The sequence below is a fragment of the Drosophila suzukii genome, chromosome X, assembly GCF_043229965.1.
Source record: "Drosophila suzukii chromosome X, CBGP_Dsuzu_IsoJpt1.0, whole genome shotgun sequence".
Taxonomy (NCBI): domain Eukaryota; kingdom Metazoa; phylum Arthropoda; class Insecta; order Diptera; family Drosophilidae; genus Drosophila; species Drosophila suzukii.
In genome coordinates, this window is record NC_092084.1 from 24,698,045 (window position 1) to 24,718,027 (window position 19,983).

Sequence of the window (19,983 nt, forward strand, 5' to 3'; positions counted from 1 at the left end):
TACGGAAAAATGGAGTACAAAAGGACTGGATTATTATTGGTCCTTTAATTTGGGTGCTTTAATTTGGTAATCGAATAGATAGCTTGATTAATTTTTAAATTCTTCTACAGTGTTGGATCCTTTGACTTCGTAATCGAATAGAAGGGTTTGCTATTTTCCAAAACTATTCTATGTGTTTCGGTACCTTAATTTCATAATCGAATAGATAGGTTGGTTATTTTCTAAACTCTTGTATAGTGTTGGATCCTTTGATTTCGTAATCGAATAGATGGGTTTGCTATTTTCCAAAACTATTCTATATTTTTTAAATCATTTAATTTCGTTACCAAATAGATAGGTACGTTATTTTTCTTAACCATTCTATGTTTTACGGTCCTTTAATTACGTAATCGAAAAGATATGATGGTTATTTTTCTATATTCTTCTATAGTGTTGGATCCTTTGATTTCGTAATCGAATAGATAGGTTAGTTACTTTTTTAAACTCTTCTGTACTGTTGAATCCTTGGTATTTTTCAAAATTATTATTTTTTTTTTAATCATTTAATTTCCTAATCGAATAGATAGGTTTTTTTATTTTTCTAAACTATTTTATATTTTAGGATTCTTGTAAATTCGTAACCGACAGCCTGCGCGCCTTAGTGTGGCTGCTCTTGAGAAAAAAAATTACGGCGGATGGCAGAACTTTGGGCATTTTTAGCTGGTTTTCGCGGCGGCGGGGTATATTTAAGGGGTCCGCCCGCGGTCATACCACTTGACGTACCTCACTCGATTCGCGAGCACGCGGCTCTTGGACTCCAGTGGACTGGTAAGAGGTGGCACCATGTGCTCGCTGCCACTCGGCATTCCCATCGAGTTCCAAACGCAGCAATTAACCTTTTTTCCCCCCAATTTCAATTGTCTTCCTCCGCCCTGCTCTCCGCCTCTCTCGTTCTATCTTTCTGCCTGTGTGTGTGTGTGTGTGTTGGTTCCCCGTTATTGCGTCTCAAAAGCTCTCGAGGAATCGAATCTTTGAAGCGAAGGCTTAGAATCCCGCAAAGAACTGCAACAGGAGATCGAAGAGCCATCGAGCATCCAAGACCGGCGTCCTTTATCTCTATCTGGCTTGTTTTTGACTGCTTTGGGTTGAACGCACGCGGAGAATGGAGGGCAAGACAAAGGTGAATGGCTTTGTGGAATCATCGGCCTCGTCGGCTGGCAGGAAGGACTCCTCGGTGGACGAGCAGCTGCAGGATGGCCTGAGCTGTCGGGAACTGTTCGAGAACGGTGATGGTCTCACCTACAAGTGAGTGGTATCCCAAACTCATGGCATTACCAGTACCAGTAACCCATTAACCCTTCCGTAAACCCCCTCCCGAACCCCACAGCGACTTTCTCATATTACCCGGCTACATAGACTTCACCGCCGAGGAGGTGGATCTCAGTTCGCCTCTGACCAAGTCGTTGACACTGAGGGCTCCTCTGGTTAGTTCGCCCATGGACACGGTAACCGAATCGGAGATGGCCATCGCCATGGCGGTAAGTATCGGATTGTTAAGATCTGTATATAGATGTATATACCCAATTATGGCCCAGAACCGCTGGCGGGTTCGCCTGAGCTGTGCTAGCCTGTGGTTGTAACTCAACACTCTTATGCGCCTCTCTAACCGCCAATGTCTCTATCCAAAAATTGCATTACTCACTATCACGCATTCGAATCCCGCGCGCAGCTGTGTGGTGGCATTGGGATCATCCATCACAACTGCACGCCGGAATACCAGGCGTTGGAGGTGCACAAGGTTAAGAAGTACAAGCACGGCTTCATGCGCGACCCCTCGGTGATGTCGCCCACGAATACGGTGGGGGATGTGTTGGAGGCGAGGCGGAAGAACGGATTCACCGGCTACCCGGTCACCGAGAACGGCAAACTGGGCGGCAAGCTGCTGGGCATGGTCACGTCGCGGGACATCGACTTCCGCGAGAATCAGCCGGAGGTCCTGTTGGCCGACATCATGACCACCGAACTGGTGACCGCCCCCAATGGCATCAATCTGCCCACGGCGAATGCCATCCTTGAGAAGAGCAAGAAGGGCAAGCTTCCGATTATCAATCAGGCCGGCGAACTGGTGGCCATGATTGCCCGGACGGATTTGAAGAAGGCTCGCTCCTATCCGAACGCCTCCAAGGATTCCAATAAGCAGCTCCTCGTCGGCGCCGCCATCGGCACGAGGTCGGAGGACAAGGCGCGACTGGCCCTGCTGGTGGCCAACGGCGTGGACGTCATCGTGCTCGACTCCTCGCAGGGCAACTCCGTCTACCAGGTGGAGATGATCAAGTACATGAAGGAGACCTATCCGGAGCTCCAAGTCATCGGCGGCAATGGTGAGTCCACTATTCTTTCCACTTCTTTCTTATATTATAATAATAATGTAATGGTTGTTTTATGAGCAAGCTTAGTCTTTTCAAAAAGTACATTCATTTACAAATATTAAAAGAAATAAAATATATTTTCTTCAAATACTTTTTAAGTCTGAAATAATCATACATTGTTTCTGTCACAAAAGCAACTAAACTTTCTCATAAGAAATATGTATTTAAAAAAATGTAGCATACTTTCTGACAAATTCAGCTTTATATTCCTCATTTCTGTAACGAGAAAAAGATCACATAATTTGATCATTTTAGTTACGTTTAAACTGAAATAAATAATTTCCCAAAAAAAATTATTTGGGGGTCAACAGCCTAAAAAGCTTATAGAAAATAAAATTCAACACTTTTGACTTTTTATTAGTACACATTATAAAAAGAATACCACAGCTTAAAAAAAAGAAAGAACTTTTTAAACATAATTATGATGCTATCCCTAAGTCGGGTACTTAAAATCACGATCAGAATGTTTCACTTTTCTTTAATGCAACATTACAATAATGTATTTTTTTTAGTTTTTCATTTAAATAAAATTTTAATGGCGCATAAAAAGAATATAGGATAAAAAATAGATATTCCACATTTTCAGAATCAGCAAATAAAAAGCATGCAAAGCTTTTTGATAAAGTGGTTTAATTGGCTTTTGAGAGCAATTATTTGTCCATTATCTACCGATATGACTTATTACGTCGCGATCAGGTACCAATAATAAATTGGGTTCAACCATATTGTTATCTTTAATATTACGAGATGGCTATTGGGCGTATTTAATGATAAATATGCTCCAAAATTTGATTGCCTTAAATGCATTTTATAAAAACATTTATTTATAAAATTGAAGACTCAAAAACTAATTGAAATTCTTTTGTTTAACAGTGGTTACCCGTGCGCAGGCCAAAAATCTCATCGAGGCCGGAGTCGATGGACTCCGTGTAGGCATGGGTTCCGGCTCCATCTGCATCACCCAGGAGGTGATGGCCTGCGGATGTCCCCAGGCCACGGCTGTCTACCAGGTGTCCACGTACGCCCGCCAGTTCGGAGTGCCCGTGATCGCGGACGGAGGCATCCAGTCGATTGGACACATTGTGAAGGCAATCGCCCTGGGAGCCAGCGCTGTGATGATGGGCTCCCTGCTCGCCGGCACATCTGAGGCACCCGGCGAGTACTTCTTCTCCGATGGAGTGCGCCTCAAGAAGTACCGCGGCATGGGCTCCCTGGAGGCCATGGAGCGTGGCGATGCCAAGGGCGCAGCCATGTCACGCTACTACCACAACGAGATGGACAAGATGAAGGTGGCCCAGGGCGTCAGCGGCAGCATCGTGGACAAGGGCAGTGTGCTGCGCTATTTGCCCTATCTGGAGTGCGGACTGCAGCACAGTTGTCAGGACATCGGTGCCAATTCTGTGAATAAGTTGAGGTACATTGATAGGACTCCCCTTTCCCACCCTTTTCAACACTTTTTCTGACCTGTATTTCATCTTCCACCAGGGATATGATCTATAACGGCCAACTGCGCTTCATGAAGCGCACCCATTCCGCTCAGCTGGAGGGCAATGTCCACGGCCTCTTCAGTTACGAGAAGCGTCTCTTCTAACATACGACCACGGCTGCGGCGGAAATGGGCACTGGAGGAGTGGCTGCCTCAGTCCATCATCAGCAGCAGCAGCAACAGCATCGCCACCGATCTGGAGCAGCCAATCTGCTCGACTACACCCGCCTATTCGATCGCAAGTGAGAGGATTGGACAGAAACAAGCGCTCGGATAGCGTACCCTTTTCCCCCCCTGGAGTTTTACCAGTGTTAGGTTAAGTCTCGTTGGAATCGCCGACGTTCCGATTACGATTCCAATATAGATTCCCTTTTTGGTGGCGCTGGAGGTTACCTCGAATCGCCCGCATACATGTGTATACCCTATCCATCTGTCTGGTTGGCAGAAAATCCTACTATTAAGTGTTTACAGGTTACTTGATCTGTATAGAGACTACGTAATCTTCATATACTTGCTATATATATCTTTATCTAAATCGAGTGCAACGCGTTTGTTGGCCGCTTACTTATTTGGCACGCTATATGTACATAGATGTTAATCTCTATTTGTATAGTGTTGGATGTTTACTATTATGATGAAGCTCGCTTCAAGTTTAAAAACTCTGCCAAACTTATTAAATGTGAACTGAAACTAAATGGAAAAAGTATTGAGAAGCAATTTTTAATTATGGTCCCGGCTTTGTGGGGGTTAAACCTTATCAGCACCTTTTGGAAGGGACTTGGGTCTTATCACTATACTTATTAGTACGCTAAAAATGTAATGTGTTTTCGGTTATGAAGCGTAAACATCGGATTTCTGTTTATTGCCAAAGTTAGTTTTTACGACAGCAGGTGGGTGAATAGCTTTTTGGGAGCGATATAAAGGCTTTTTTGGAAATTTTAAAGTGCAAAACCAGACAGGTTTTGGATTTTATAGTCGACACTTTTTAGATATTAATCGCAGGTGCTTTTCGGAATTGGGATACTTTACAACACTACATAACCCCTTTACAATAAAAAAGCATTTGTTATTTTTTGAGAATATAGATTTATATATTTCGATATATTGAAGTACATAAGTATACGTTTGATTATAGATTAAATTTAGCAATGAATCGAAAAGATTTTGATGTTGGTTAACCCTTGGTAAGGACACTTAAATAAGCTATATACAGTGTACAAAAATGTCGTTAGGAGCCAAAGTATAGACATAGAAAAAATGGGGGTTAAGTACGAGATTTTGGAAAGCAGTCACTCAAACACACAACATCCTAGCGCTCTCTCGCTCTGTAGCTTGTGCTCGCTTACTCACACCCATTCAGGCTTATCAAAAATATATGTATATAATATATATGTATGTATATGTTAATATATATTTGTGTATATTTGGAGCTAAAGCCTTATTTTCGCGATCTGATTTCTCGGCTTAGTTATGTCCTTTTTCTGAGAAATTCAAAATACGATCGATGTTATCTGATACAGCATTATTATACAGAAAAACTACACTACTAGCACTGGAATTTTCAAAATGCTTAAAGTATTAAATGTTCAAAGTACAAAATATAAAATAACGAAAGGTTGTTCACCTAAAATCTTAGAGATGGTTTTCAAGATATATTTTAATTAAAATAAACTGAAAAAAATGTATTCCAAATTCGAAATATATTTTTTAAACGATTCGAAACTTGGCTGAGAAATCAGTTCGTAAAAATGTGTCTTACAGGAAAACATCCATATCGGTTCAGATAAGATCGAATCGACTGAATTGTGGTGGATCGAGTTGGGAATTGGATGGGTGGGTACTCTCAGTGGGCGGGATTATCGGGGGCGAGGCAATGCCACTTTTCGTGAAAGTGGTCTGGCAATCGGATGCAGTCGAGCCACTGCTGCAGGCGGTCGCCCTTGCTCTGGGCGCCCAGTTGCAGGCTGCCGAGGAAGTCGTTGCTCTTGCCGAGATCCTTGTCCCAGACGGTCAGGATGAGCATCTCCTTGTTGAGGTCGTGGGGACTGGCCTCGAAGTAGAACTCCTCGTTGAAGATCGGATTGAGCGTGCGCCACTTGACGCTGGTCTTGTGCTTCTTGTTCTTGTGCGCATCCGGCTTGAGTTGGCTATCCATAGGGATATTCGCGGTAATTCAGAGAAGGTTAAGTGGTGCATCCTGATACTCACATCTTGACGAAGGGATCGGAGCTGCCGTTGTTGTCCATGGCCATCAGGTTGATGCACTGCTTCACGTTCACCACCAGCGCCCTTCGCTTGGTGTTGTAGCACAGTGAGAGCAGCATCTTGCCGTTGGGCCAATTCTGGGCCATCTCCGCCGCGTTGCTGTACTGGTCCTCCACGCCCAGGGGCACCGAAATCCGGTACTGCGAAGTGCTATGCACCTGAAAAAGAATCAATTGGATAATATTTTATTTAAGTTTAATTTGATATTTAAGTAAATCACTGAATTTACTTCATAGGTGTCTAACAGTATGTAACAATTATTTTAAAGAGTAACACAGTGTGTATATTTTGAAAGTCGATGATCTTTTGCTCACTTTGGCATGTGTTCTTATTGAATTGACTCACTTCAATAAACATCACTTAGAAATATGTCTAAAAGTATGCAACAATATTTTTGGAATCGGCAAAATAATGGATTCAATCTAAAAGTTGAGGATCATTCGTTCACTGCATAGTTTTAGACATCTTCAAAGGTGTTTTCAAAACCATAGTGTCATTATTTTACGAACACCCCTTTCCCAATAGGATAAGAAAAATAAAAAATGTTTTAATGTGAACTTTAAACGGTTAAGAAACCTTTTATAGCTCAATTTGTTCATAGCAGACTTTCGCCTTCCGTTGCTAGTTTAAATACTTTAAAATCCAATTACTACTTGGTTGTTGAAACCAAATAAGCTGAAAGTCAGCGGAAAGTACCCGACTGCAAAAAGGACGTAGCTTTACAACATTAACCGAATCCCTTTGTGCCACAACGTTTGTGCATAAATTCAGTTGGAAGCAGGATATGCCGGAGGGCCTTAGAAGCAATTACGCTTCCCAACGGTTGCGAAGTTCTGCACAGCAAGGAAATTTGGTATGGTTTTGCAATCAGTCTAACAAGGTGTCTAAAAGTATTCAATTTGCTACATAAAGTCGGGAAGGAGTTTAATTTTTCAAAGCATACTTTTAGACACCTTTAGAAGAAGCAAGAAAATGTTGGTATGGTTCTGAAATCGGTTAACGAGGTGTTCAAAAGTATGCTGAAAAAGTAGGGAGCATAAAGTGGGAAAGATGTAGCTTACATTTTTATAGCATACTTTATGACACCTTCAAATGTGATTTTAAAATTGTAAAGGCAAAGCTAATTTTTTCTGGTGTACCACCCCAAACTCACCGTGGAAAGGCAGACCTTGGCGGCGCCGAGGAAGTCGTGGCCATACTTGTCGTCGTCGAAGAGGGCAACGTAGAGCAGCGAGTTGCCCAGCTCCTCGGGCTCCACGCCGACGAACTGCAGCGTCTCGTTAAACTCCGGATTGCGGGTCTTGTGCACCGTCTTGGTGCGCTGCCATCGCGTGTACTTGGTGTGCGCCTCCGGCGTGATGATGTTGAGCTTGCAGTACGGATCCGTCAGTCCGGCGGCATCCATGGCCGGCAGATCCCTCGCCCGCACCATGGTGCAGTCGAGGCTGTGGAAGGCCTCCCGGTAGCTGATGGCGATCTCCAGCCAACCGAGCAGCGGATCCCGGCAGTGCAGCTGCTGTTGCTGATGGTGCTGCTGGAACTGCGATTGCGATTGCGATTGCGACTGGGAGTTGCCCGAGTTGTTGGATCCGGAGCCGGAGCTATCGCTGATCGACCAGGAGGAGCTGACGGAGCCGCGACGCAGGAAACTGCTCTCTCTTCTCAGCTTGGACATGCTGACGCTGTCGTATTCCGGACACTCCGACGGCCGTTGACTCTGCTGGCGGCCAAAGAAGAAGGAGTTGGACAACTTCCGTTCGCCGCCATCGATGAAGCTGCGTATGGATCCATAGGCCCTCAGCCGGAAGCTATCCTCCCGCTGCAATCGGCCGGAGGAGGAAAAGCCCTTGGCCACGCCTCCACCGCCCACTAGGCCCACCACGCCGGCGTCCACCTCGTCCTCCGGCTCCGAGTGGCCGCTACTGCTGGAGCTGCTGTCGTTCACCCGGATCGTGAGCTTCTTCACCCGCGCCGGACGCGTCGGAGTCGCATGACAGCTTTGAACGGCCCGCGTGTCTCCTGCGATGACAGAGACAAATACATCGATTAGCGATAGACCTCAAGCATCGAAAGGTTGTCGATTTTTCCGATAACAAGTGCTCTCAATCGAATTTGGAAAGAAGCAATACCTTTACAACAGGTGCAATTCCGATTCTCTGTTTCGTGCGATAATAGCGATAGTCGTACGGTCACGATTTCCGATTAAGACTGCGCTGTATCGGTATCGATAGCAATCGAAATGCACCTAAAACTGACCATCATACTTTGAAGTTAGGAAAACCGCCTTACTGACCAGACTCTGGGCTATCAGATTCCGATTCACAGACTGCGATCTTTTCGATAAGCGATAAACTAGATAGAACCCCGATTATAGCGATGGGCGGACGATGATAATAGCGATAGTCGTTGATAAGTCGGAGGTATTTTAGTGGTGTTGCTCTGAATGAAAGATTATAGATTTATCGACGACTGATGAGTTTTGAGCTGGAATGGGAGAAACATCAGAAGAATTCGAGAAGAATTCTTGTGTCTTGATTAATTTCATTGTCATATTTGTCGAACCGATTTTAAAGTTGGAATTGTTATATGACTCTGAACGAACTACACTTATTGACTTTTTAATTTAACCCATCCAGTTGAAGCTCTGATTATGGCTACCATAAAGAAGCGTCTATAACGATTTATTTGGAATTGAACTATTGAGAGGGAAACATTTCATGATGTTCCTGAAACGAAATTCGAAAACAATTGTTTAGCTGTTTTAAAAAAAACATTTGTGTGTTCCGTGGGCTTTTAACATTCGGTATTTCGCCAAAAAAATGAAATTGTTTAACTAATTTACTAAAAATGTGTTAAATTCAGGAGCTTTATTACTTTCTAACTACTGGTAAGGTAAAAAAGACAACCCTGTACTAAAGTTTATACACAATAAGTTGTCGTTTTAATGTGTTTGTATAAAAAAAAGTATATTTAACAGTGTAGTATACTTGTTGCTGCTTAAATTCGAGTTTCGTTCTCTGTGTTGCCTTCAAAGAGGTTGTGCTTAATTAAATTCGATTTTGTCTCTGATGCTTTTCGAGAGATTAAAAAGAATTACGGCCTTTAAAGCTCCTGTTTTTATGTATCCAATAAAATATGCGACCTTGACCACTGGACATCGAAAAAAGTAAGTAAAATAAACATACGGGACCATACACACAAGGGTTTTTAAATCACTTTAAAATGTCATTTTATGTGGCAAAAGTATGCAACAGTATATTTTAAGCTCAGAAGTACAATAAATTCATTTAGAGAGACAGCTATCTTTAACTTAGTGCATACTTTTAGACACCAATAAACTTAAAATTACTAAAAAAAACGATGCTGTCAGAGTTCAACCAAGTTAACTGAAAAATCTTCTTTATATAATATTTAAGAGGTACTACATGAACTAATCTTAAAAGAAAATGTATGCTTTAGAATAAAGATAAATAAAACGTTCTCATTTGGCAAACTAATGTCATTGTCTTGCATAACTGAAGGTTTCCCTTGGATTCCGCTTTAGTTTTAAGGAATGAGGGCAAAGGGTTTGAATTCCTGGCACGTCCTAGCCTGCTATCTATCGCTCCCATTCAGAACGCTCTTGAAAACCCCCCGAAAAAAATGCCACCCACCTGCCATGGATCCGGGTCCTGGGGTGGGAATGGGCGTGGCACTGGCACTGCGCGGCATATCGTACTTGGGCAGGCCCTTGAAGAACCAGGCGCCCGACTTCTTCCACATCTCGCGGGTCTCGGAGCAGATGCGGCACAGCCAGATCTCGCGGGAGCGCTCGCTGGTGTGGTACCGGATGTTGATGTCCACGCTGCACTTGGCGCACACCGACTGGCGGCAGTCCTCGCACAGGATGCGGTGCGGCCGCAGGATGCCGAAGGTGTCGCCGCAGAGGCGACAGCAGTTGGGCCCCCGCTCCACCGCATGCTGCTTGATCTTCTCGACCCGCTCCACCAGCCGTCCCACCCGCTGCCGCTCGGCCACCTCGATCTCCTCGTTGCGCCGGATCACCGAGATGATGGCCTCCTGCTCCTCCGGACGCAGCGGTTCACTGGTCTTCGAGCTGCTCCAGCCGGCCTTTAATCTGCACAGAAAAGTAAAGGGAACTTTAAACATGGTCCAAGTGATTTCTGGAAATTTGAAATATTTGAGAAGGCTTCTAGAAGTATGCTACAATATATTTAGAGTACGAAAATTCTCAGAGGCATTGGAATACCGCTAAAAAAAAAGAGCATTTTTGACCAAAATTTAGAGCATTTAGAGTTGGCGTAATGCAAATAAGGGTCAGATTGAGGATTGTCATACCTGTAGGTACACAGAGAAAATTCTGACCTTCTTATCTAAGTTAAAAATGTTCTTAAAAGAGAACGACAAGTTGAATTGGCGGTATTTACATTGTATATCTCAACAAATAAACTATAAGTCCAGTCAGTAGTGTATACTTATTAAAAAGTTGTTAAATAAACTCAATTTAACTTTTCTTTTCTCACCTTTTCCTTCTAGTTTCGAGAACATTGATACCAAAATGTACTCACACGGTTTTTAAGAACGAATGTTCTCAATTCAAGAACAATGTACTTGACTATTTTTCTCTGTGTATGTCATATCAACTAAAGTTAGACTCGTAATTTAATTTTCAATTCACTGACATTCAAACATGGACATTATTTATTTTTACCAATTTCCGTAAAAAAAACGATGTAATGCAAGTGAGAGAAATGCGAAAATTGGTAATAAAATAAATGTTCGTTAAAGTGACGGGATCGTTAGCAAAAGTAGCAAGCTGTTCAAAACAGATGCCGAATGCCTTGATTTGGCTAAACCACCATCAAAAAACCTCTAAGATAAGGGGTATTTTGGACTAAAATCAGATTCCAATTTTTCCGAAAAAATATAATAATAATAATAATATCTTTTTCCGCCCTAAAAATTAGTGTTTCAGTTGGCATAATTGTTATAATAGGCGTAGTAGCAAACTTTTCAAATCAGTCGGTCTCTAGGAATAACAATAATTTACAATTTCTAAGCATATTTTAAGACATCATTTTTAAATGCCATACAAAAATCGGGGATTTGTCTAACATTTTATGTTGCACGATTCACAATTGTACTAATGGATGAAAATCAACAATCTTTTGCTATTTAAAATTGATTTAGATTATCATTAGAAATCGATCTTAGCTTGTTGTTTGTGGTTAACCCGGCAAGGCGGAAAATTATAAATGCGGCGGCTTCTACGCAAATGTGTAAAAGGTGTAAAAGTGGGTGGGCAGGGATGAGTGGCTGCCTAATGAGCATCGTTAGTTGTGGGTCGCCTAATGCGGTTTCCATGTTGCCCAGCCACTTGGCCAAAAATGTCGGGTTCAAAGTTAATTAACTCGTTCATGCTGTTGGGTCCCAAGTGCTCGGTTCATTTCACCCATTACTCATAAAACGAAGGAGACCGAGTTCGTTTTCAAAGAGTCAAAAGCACGCTTTCCATTCTCACACAAGTATTAAGATAATTTTTTTAAATTTTAAATTAAATATGGATATTGCATTTTAAATCCCGATGTTTACAAATAAATTTGAACAGCTACACCACATTTCTGGCCACTTATTACTTCTAAAGGTGTCAAAAAGTATGCAGTAATAAAGAACGTCGTCTTACGGTATCAATTCATGGCTTCCTGGCTAAAATTATACTGTTGCGTACTTTTGGGAAACCAAGTTCGTTTTCAAAGAGTCAAATACATGCTTTCCATTCTCACACAAGTATTAAAATAAGATTTTAAATTAACTATGGAAATTTTAAACCTCGATGTTTACAAATAAATTCCAACAACTTTACCACATGTCTGACCACTATTTACTTCTTGAGGTGTCTAAAAATATGCAGTAAATAAAGAACGTCGTCTTACGGTATGAATTCATAAGACTTCCGGGCTAAAAATATACTGTTGCATACTTTTAGTCACCTTCAAAAGTGATTTCAAGCCCGTAGTCAATTTTGTGGCTTCTGAATTTCTATAAAAAACCGAGTTTTTGAAGGAACTGGCTCATTTGCATTGCTCCTGATTGTTCCGTTTCGCCATGTTATGCCTAAGCTTCGTTTTTTGAAAACAAGTGGGTGCGTGTTGCCTTCACGTCGGGTTTATTGACTTCCCTTGTATTCATATACATATATCTGATTGTGAGGCCATGTGAGTTGGTTCCACGGTCTGTGTGTGCGAGAGCGTGTTTTTGGGAGGGTGGGCGTTGGCCTAAATGCCCTTGCAGGTTCCTTAACATAATAATTAAATTACAAATTCGGTTAGTGCTCTATCAACATTTGCCTCTGTGGCAACGAGGTTTTTTCCCGAATAAGCAAATAAATAGGGAGCCGCACACCAGGCACTCAAAGTTTCGCCCCGATCGAGGCACTTGAGTGACATTTAACCCATGTCCTGGGGACAGGAACAGGGATAAAGTCCTGTCCTGCGGCTTGAGTTGAGCGCCAGCCCCCCAATTGATGGTTAGGCCGAAGTTTATCGTTGCCAAAAATCTGATTGTTTCATACTGAGCTTGGGCAATCATGACCATGAACTTAACTGCGAATTCAGGCAGTATCCTTCCCGCAAGAAAGAGAATATGCGAAAATAACTTTAATTACATTTGACTGCATGACGAAGTCAATTTTTGGCCTTAACTTGATTATCTTGAAATGTAATCTATCAAAGGATAAGCAGTGAACTCGCTATTAAAGAAGAAATTCACCGTGAAATGACTTTTTTGGGATATAAATAAGCATGACATTTTATTGGAATATTGACCAAAATATAAATATTTACAGCAAATGGGAGATACTTTTTTGTATTATTTGTTGTTCTACTTTAACATTATTATTATTATTTATTTATTTTCCTAGCGCTGAACAAACAACTAACAATTTAACTTAAGTATAAAGCACTAGAGCACTCATGGCAAATATATAGTCGGGGAAGAAATCGTATTATTTTACTTCATATATTCGCCAATTGGGTAAATTTCTACAGAAAGAATATTGAATATTTTAACCAACTTTATCAAGTACCCAAACTTTACTAGGTCTCAAAACTTTGGTCAATGTGGCTAATTGAAAAGTTCTCTTACAAGAGCAAATATAAAAGTCTGGTCCTAACAATAAGAAGCCTCAATTTACCTCAATTCACAATTCCTCCTGGGCTCCTTCAGTTCAAAAGTGAACTAAAGAAAAAAGAGCAAAGCAAAAAATAAGAAATATAACGTGAAGCTCAATTTCCTTTTGAAAGGGGAAAAGCAAGCTTTGTGTTCGGACCTGAGTTCGCTTCCGATTTAAATGCAGTACTCTGTAGCTTTATTGGGATACACTTTTTCTTGGAATTGTCCCTGCCGTTATGTGTTTCGATATATGTGAGTGTTATGACCTTTTTTTAACAGCCGCATGTCCCTTCTTAAAGATGATTTCAAAATAAATGTCGCTTATGTTACTTTGCGGCTTGAGCTGAATTTAATAAAAGTCAAAATGCGTGTCTCAGATTTGGTGGCTTGGCAAAGATCGTCTCATTTGCATAGTTAAGCATCCTAAACCAAACGCACTGGAGGAGCGTCTGGTATGTGGCCGCGATTTGAGTTTCCAGTTAATTCTCCACTTGCCTTTTAGCTTCTTTCACTTCCCTGAGTTTCTGCGGATGTAGAAGTGGAAGTGGATGTGGAAGTGGATGTGGATGTGAAAGTGGATGTGGATGTGAACGTGGACGTGGACGTGGTTGTGGAAGTGGGACTCCGACTCCCTTGAGCTGTAATTTGAATTTCAAGTACGGAGCCAATGCCACGAGCTCAGTGCTTAGTGTTCACTGCTCAGCCACCCCAAACCTTTGGCACTGGTACTACAGGTCCACCCTGACCTCCCTGTAACCCCTCACTCGCTAGCAAACGCACAAAAAGCTCTTTGTTTCTATGCTGCTGTGTGTTAAAGTGGGCCTTGGTTTAATGCCAGATAATTGATTCAGTTTAACGAACTCAGAATAGTACCACGAAAAAGTTTGTGCAATATTACTTATACGCACACTATTTGTTTCGTTATAGCAAATGCAAATACCTTTATTTAAATAAATAAAATATTATATTTACTAATTATATCACTGAGGAACATTTTAACAGTTATTTCTAACATTTTAATAATTCATTTTAATCACACATTATATTGTAGAATATCACTCATACGCAGGTTAGTACAGGTCACTTGGTTTAACGTTTCGTGAAAAGTTAAATTTAAAATAATTAAAGTGACTCTCCAAAACTAGCTGACATAAAAAAAAGGAGCAGGTATATGTAAAAAAACATTGTTTGTGATTTTTGTAATATAATGGAAAATATAGTTGTATCAGAATCATCAGGTGACTTCAAATGCAATTATTCAAACTCCGTTATAAGCGTATTATTCAAACAGTTGAAAAACTAACAATACTATCTTTGTAGAGTCCATTTTTAGATCATTTTATTTTTTCTTATGTGCAATAAAATGTATTGCTTTTCTGGTAGGTTAATGCTGATGAAATAGTGGTTAAACCAGGTTCACCCTAACTTGGCGTGAGTGCTTACAATGTAGCGGGCGAACGGAAGTGTAAATTGCACACTTGAAACCTGCCAACCTTCACCCACCCAGAACCACCCCAAAAACTCCCCGCTGTGCGTGTCTGTGTGCGGCGTTTTTTGTATTTTTAATGCGCCCAAGTCGCATTTACAGTCAGCTGGGATTGATTTGAGTCGAATTGAGTTGGTTGGCCCCAAACAGTATGCTATGCAGAGCATATGTTGGGGATAAATGGGGGGTAATACGTGTACTACTCGCTGGGAACCGGGCAAATGGTTCCATTTCGTTTTGTGGATTGAAGGATTCGGTTGCTTTGCAAATCATGTAAATGGCCCCCGCGCCTTTTTTTTCCTTTTTTTTATTTCTTTTACTTAAGCTCTCCGTCAATTGCAGTAAATAAATGAAAGCCTCTGCGAGGGGCCATAAAAACCTCTGGCTGGCTGGCGAAAGTGTCGTAAAAAATGGTGCGTTATTAAAATTTAATTAATCTGTCAGCATGCAACAATTATGATTAGAGAGTTGGCGCACAAAACACATGGTCACACGCGGTTTTCCTTGAGTACCCACACTCCCAAGCTCTATACTTGACAGCTCAGGGACACTCTATACCGCACTTCATATGATATATCCCCATATGTATGTGCCTTCCCTGTGTGAGTGCGCACATGTATTTGATTTGATTAGGCTTTCGGCTAATCAGCCGCAACCACACGCACACAGAGTCAAAGTTAATTAAATTATGGCCAAAGCTTTTGTCACATTGTCGCTGGTTGTTTTTTGTTATAAGGACTCACACAGAAAAACACCGCAAAAAAATAGAAAAAACTGAGAAAGCACTCTTATCATTGCAGCTGCTGTGACGCACTCAATAGGAAAGCCAATTGTTGCATTTCAATGCCATTTCGAGGATAATGTGCCGTCTACACTGTATGCACTATGTACCTTTATACGCTTTGCTCACTTTATGCATGCAAAATGCGAAATGCAATTGCAAATACACCGTACTTACTTGGCACGCAGGGCCAGTTGCCTGTCGCTCGGGCAGACGAACTTGTTGGCCGTGTTGTTGCGATTCTGGAAGTCCATCGTGTCCAGTCACATTATATTCGTATATTAAGCTCCGGTCCGCTGGCCCCTTTCGTATTTGTTATTCTTTGGCTTATTGGGCGGTACGAGATTGGGCCCAAAACGGATGCGAAAACACGTCCGAGTGCGCGGGCAGCTGGTGTGCGACTGACGCAACGCAACGCGGTCGAAGGAAAGGCGAACGGCAAAGGCGAATGGCCAAATGGAGTCGGCCTTTAACCGTTATCGCAGCCGCCAGGGGTGGCACTTTCGAAGTCGGGGAGTATCGAAGAGGGATGTGTGACAGAAGTCTATGGGGTACATGGAAATGGAGGTTAGGATAAGTGATCTGATGATATAAAATATTCTTTTTTAATAGGTCATGTGGTATGTGATATCTTTTTATTTAAAAGAAAAAAACGAAACATTGTATTTCAAAGGATACCCAAAAATGTATTTTCATTGCCTACATATCGGCTGCTGCTGAAACGTTGGTCCTCAATTTCTAAGGGATAATAAACCACCTGTCATTGCAAACTTCTGGTCGGATGTAAGAATTTTGAACGAATTTTTAAGAATTAGAAAGAGAAATCAGGATAACAGAATATATTTTGTTCTTAGATAAACCTATTATATTATATTAAAAAAAAAAACCGATAGGTTAGACAGAGAATGAATTAAATTGGTAGAATTTCTGGTTTCAAAAGGTTTACCAACAAACTTAAACATACCACTAGTTTACTTAGTAATAAATAGTAATATGGCCGTGAGCCACCATATTAGACTAGTTGATCGATAGGTTCATAGATCCAAGGGGTCATCCCTAGAAACTATCGCCTCGCCTGCCTCCGCAGCCACCCTCGCCCCGCCTGTTGCACAGTGGAGTCGGCTAACGACCATATGGCCACGCGCAGGAAGATACCAAAGTGCCGGGCACCGTGGCGGAGGTGGAGGTGGTGGGCAGGGGATGGGTTCTGCTGGAGCTTTGTCATATTTGCACGCGCACAGGCCGAAAGCAAAGCTCGCGGACCCAAGCCTTCTAAAACGCACCATCTGTGCTGTCAATTTTTTCCACTCTCTGGTAGCTGAAATTTAGGATATCTCTTCCTGTTGTTTTATTCTGAAACCCACATATTATTGTTTTTTTTGAATTATTGAAAGGTGCTTGGAAGTATGCTACTATATGTTTTCAATTCAAAAGCCCCGAATTTATTTCGAAATATGAGAACAATATGTAATTATCTATATTTTTTCTCTGGGCCTTATTGCTGTTCCTAAATTTTCAAAGATTTTCTGATTCTGTTCTACATATATTATTTAAAATATAATTTAAAATTATAGTTATTAATATATAATATCATTTAGTATTATATAACTTACTTAGCAATCTAAGTTTTTTATTCAAATACCAATACCTTCATTTTTATGAATTTCCCTTGTTGTGGTAATTAGTTTATTAGCTAATGAAGTTCAATTTTTGGCGTGAAAATAGCCATGTGGTTCGCACTGAATAAAGGCTCGGTCTGTATCTGTCTCACTCGCTCTCTCAGGCTTTGCTTTGCCTGTCCCGCTTCCTCGCAACATAATTGTATTGCATACTTTCCGGTGGGGCTTTTGTTGAAAAAGAAAAAGGGCACGTTTTTCAAGAATCAAAAAGAGTGCAGAATTCCATGCGACGAAGGATTCAGAATCTGACTTCTGGCTTACAGAATGTCATCCCAGCTAGTATCTCTATCTGTCTGAATTCTGCAAAATTCTGTTTACCCAGAGGCCAAGGTCCAAGGTCCGGCTGAAATGCCAAGCCGTGAAGGATGTTGATTTTGAAGTGGCGTAAAAACGGGAGAAAGGTGAAAGTTTTACGACCCAAAACGGAGGCTATGCTCCTACACCGCTTCTGTGAGGTGTATGCATCACCATCAACCAATGTCAAAGGCGACAGGACTCGGCCGATTGCCATACCACTCACGTACATAGCCTGCGACTCCCATATCTGCCTGTCTGTCTATCTGTGAGGTGCCACACCCACCTACGCAGCCAAGTGGAATGTATGCAGTAAGGAGTACTGTGTACCCGCTCCTTGGTGTTCACTGTACGAGCATACATATATCACCCCTTTTTCTCTTACAGAGTGTCCATTTTAAATAAATGCTGACAGCTAAATGAAAATATTTAACGTACGTGCAAAGTTCTGCTCGGCCGACAATTCGCACGTCTCGTCCTTTTCGTCCTGTCCATCTGTCCCACTGTCCCACTGTCCATCCCATCCAAGCAGGAGTGTGTTGTGTTGTGCTGTGTAGTGTAGTGTTGACACTGTGTGACGGCTTTCACCGCTTGGCCGCTGGCAGTTGTCATCGCTGTTTGCCTTCCTGCCAGTTGTTGTTGTTTTTGTTAGCTGTAAATGTTGACAGGATTAGGCATTCAAAGCGCGTCCGCATCATGGCTCCTCTGTCCCTTCCTCCCTTTCCCTCTCCTCGCCTCTGCCATCAACCACACTGATAAAATATGTACTATTTCTTATGAAATTCTGTGTTTAACTTGACACGGAGCGTATCACTTTTATATGTTCAAAAGATTAAAAAAATGGCATAGTGTCATTTTTCAAATAAAGAAGTTTTAGCGTATTTTTTAAAAGATTTAGAAAAAGAAAATTACAATATCCACACACAAAAAAATCGATTGGTAAAATTGAGCAATATATAATATTAGTAAAACGGTCCCTACCATCACATTGTCAATTTTACCCATCAACTAGTTACTCTTGCGTAATATGTCAAAAAGTAACTATAAAGAAAGGTTAGAATGGGCCCAATAAATTGATTTTAGTTAAATCACTATTTTTATAGTTATTCAACCCACTAAATATAGTTAGTTAATTTTTATAGTAAATATATACCTAAAAAATGTATAAAATTGTTCATTAAACTTATAGATACGCCACTGTAGCATGGTTAGTTGTAAGCAAAATAAAAAAGTTATTTTCAAGTTGCACTTTTAAAAGTGACTTACAGGTAGTGTAGAAGTATGTTGAAGACTTTAGTGAATATTAGTTTTGAGTAGTCTTAAATTTTCAAACCTGACTTGGGAGTCTAGGTGTAGGAGACGCATTACCCAATTGGGAATTAAAAACAACACATTGGAGAAAAATGAAAAGTTATTGTTGCATAGTTTTGTTTGGAAGATAGATGTTAGAATAACTATTTTTGACAGTTAATCAACTATTTACTATTGCAATAACAAAATGCACACATCACGTGAACGTAACTATGTTAATAGTGGCTTAAATATTAAATAGTAAACAAAGCAAAAACAAATACATATACAACCATTTTAAAAAAATAGAGTACAATTTTTATATTTACTAAACTATCTGCATTGGTCAATTTTACCAACCAAATTTTGTGTGCAATATTAGTTTAACATTATTCAGTGGTAAAGTTATAGTTGATGGCATGCTTTATCTCCATTTATTGATTAAACATTATTTAAAAAAAAAATAGAGAGAGTAGGAGAAAATTGCAATTTCCCATAACTATTTTACAATATTCTATGGTAAATTTTGAGTCGCTGTCTTGCATTTTTACTCTTTATCGATTTTAAATTATTTTAAAAAAGAAAATTGCAATTTTCAATATCTACATTACATTATTCTAAGGTAAAGTTTTAGTCGCCCTCTTTTCTTCTTATTTTTTTTCGATTTAACATTATTTAAAAAGAAGTGTGAGAGAGGGATTAGTATAATTTCCAATATCTATTTTACATTATTCTATGGTACAATTTTAGTCGCTGTCTTTGATTTTTTACTGCCAATCGGATATCTTGCATTTTCTTGGGTTAAGCAAAATAAATTTGGTGGGACGAATATACAATATCTCTTAGCTAGTCGCGTCGTTTAAGTAGCGCCTAGAACGGTCGAAAACAGTTTGTGGCAACATAATTTGTATTAAACTAACTTATTATAAACTGTTTTAATTAATTCTGGGGAAACTCATGGAGGTCCCACGAAAAAAATGTTTAGAGTTCAACAAGGTTTATGTATAGAACATTATACTAATTTTTGATATCATTTTTTTTAAATCCTATATAAATGGTAAAATAAAGAAAATCTCGATCTCACTCAAAGATTTCAGACTATAATCAATAAGGGAGAGAGCTAG

At 40.7% G+C, this 19,983-nt stretch overlaps 2 protein-coding genes across 3 annotated transcripts; one reads left to right on the forward strand and one right to left on the reverse strand.

The window, feature by feature from the left end:
- Window positions 1–676: 676 nt before the first annotated feature.
- ras (Inosine-5'-monophosphate dehydrogenase ras) lies at window positions 677–4,600 on the forward strand. Its single transcript, XM_017067787.4, has 6 exons — window positions 677–807; window positions 992–1,284; window positions 1,367–1,517; window positions 1,709–2,360; window positions 3,282–3,822; window positions 3,894–4,600. The coding sequence occupies exons 2-6, from the start codon at window positions 1,142–1,144 to the stop codon at window positions 3,997–3,999; spliced, it is 1,593 nt and encodes a 530-aa protein (XP_016923276.1). The 5' UTR covers window positions 677–807; window positions 992–1,141; the 3' UTR covers window positions 4,000–4,600.
- Window positions 4,601–4,981: 381 nt separating this feature from the next.
- Window positions 4,982–16,020, reverse strand: Rph (Rabphilin). 2 transcript variants are annotated; one of them, XM_017067814.4, is made up of 5 exons: window positions 15,774–16,020; window positions 9,813–10,276; window positions 7,313–8,178; window positions 6,103–6,317; window positions 4,982–6,041 (listed from the first exon to the last, which is right to left on the reverse strand). In XM_017067814.4, the coding sequence occupies exons 1-5, from the start codon at window positions 15,848–15,850 to the stop codon at window positions 5,738–5,740; spliced, it is 1,926 nt and encodes a 641-aa protein (XP_016923303.2). In that variant the 5' UTR covers window positions 15,851–16,020; the 3' UTR covers window positions 4,982–5,737. The 2 variants fall into 2 exon arrangements, with proteins under 2 accessions (XP_016923303.2, XP_065724082.2); XM_065868010.2 differs by lacking the exons at window positions 9,813–10,276; window positions 15,774–16,020 and adding an exon at window positions 8,289–8,860 and having other exon boundaries at window positions 4,983–6,041.
- Window positions 16,021–19,983: the final 3,963 nt, after the last annotated feature.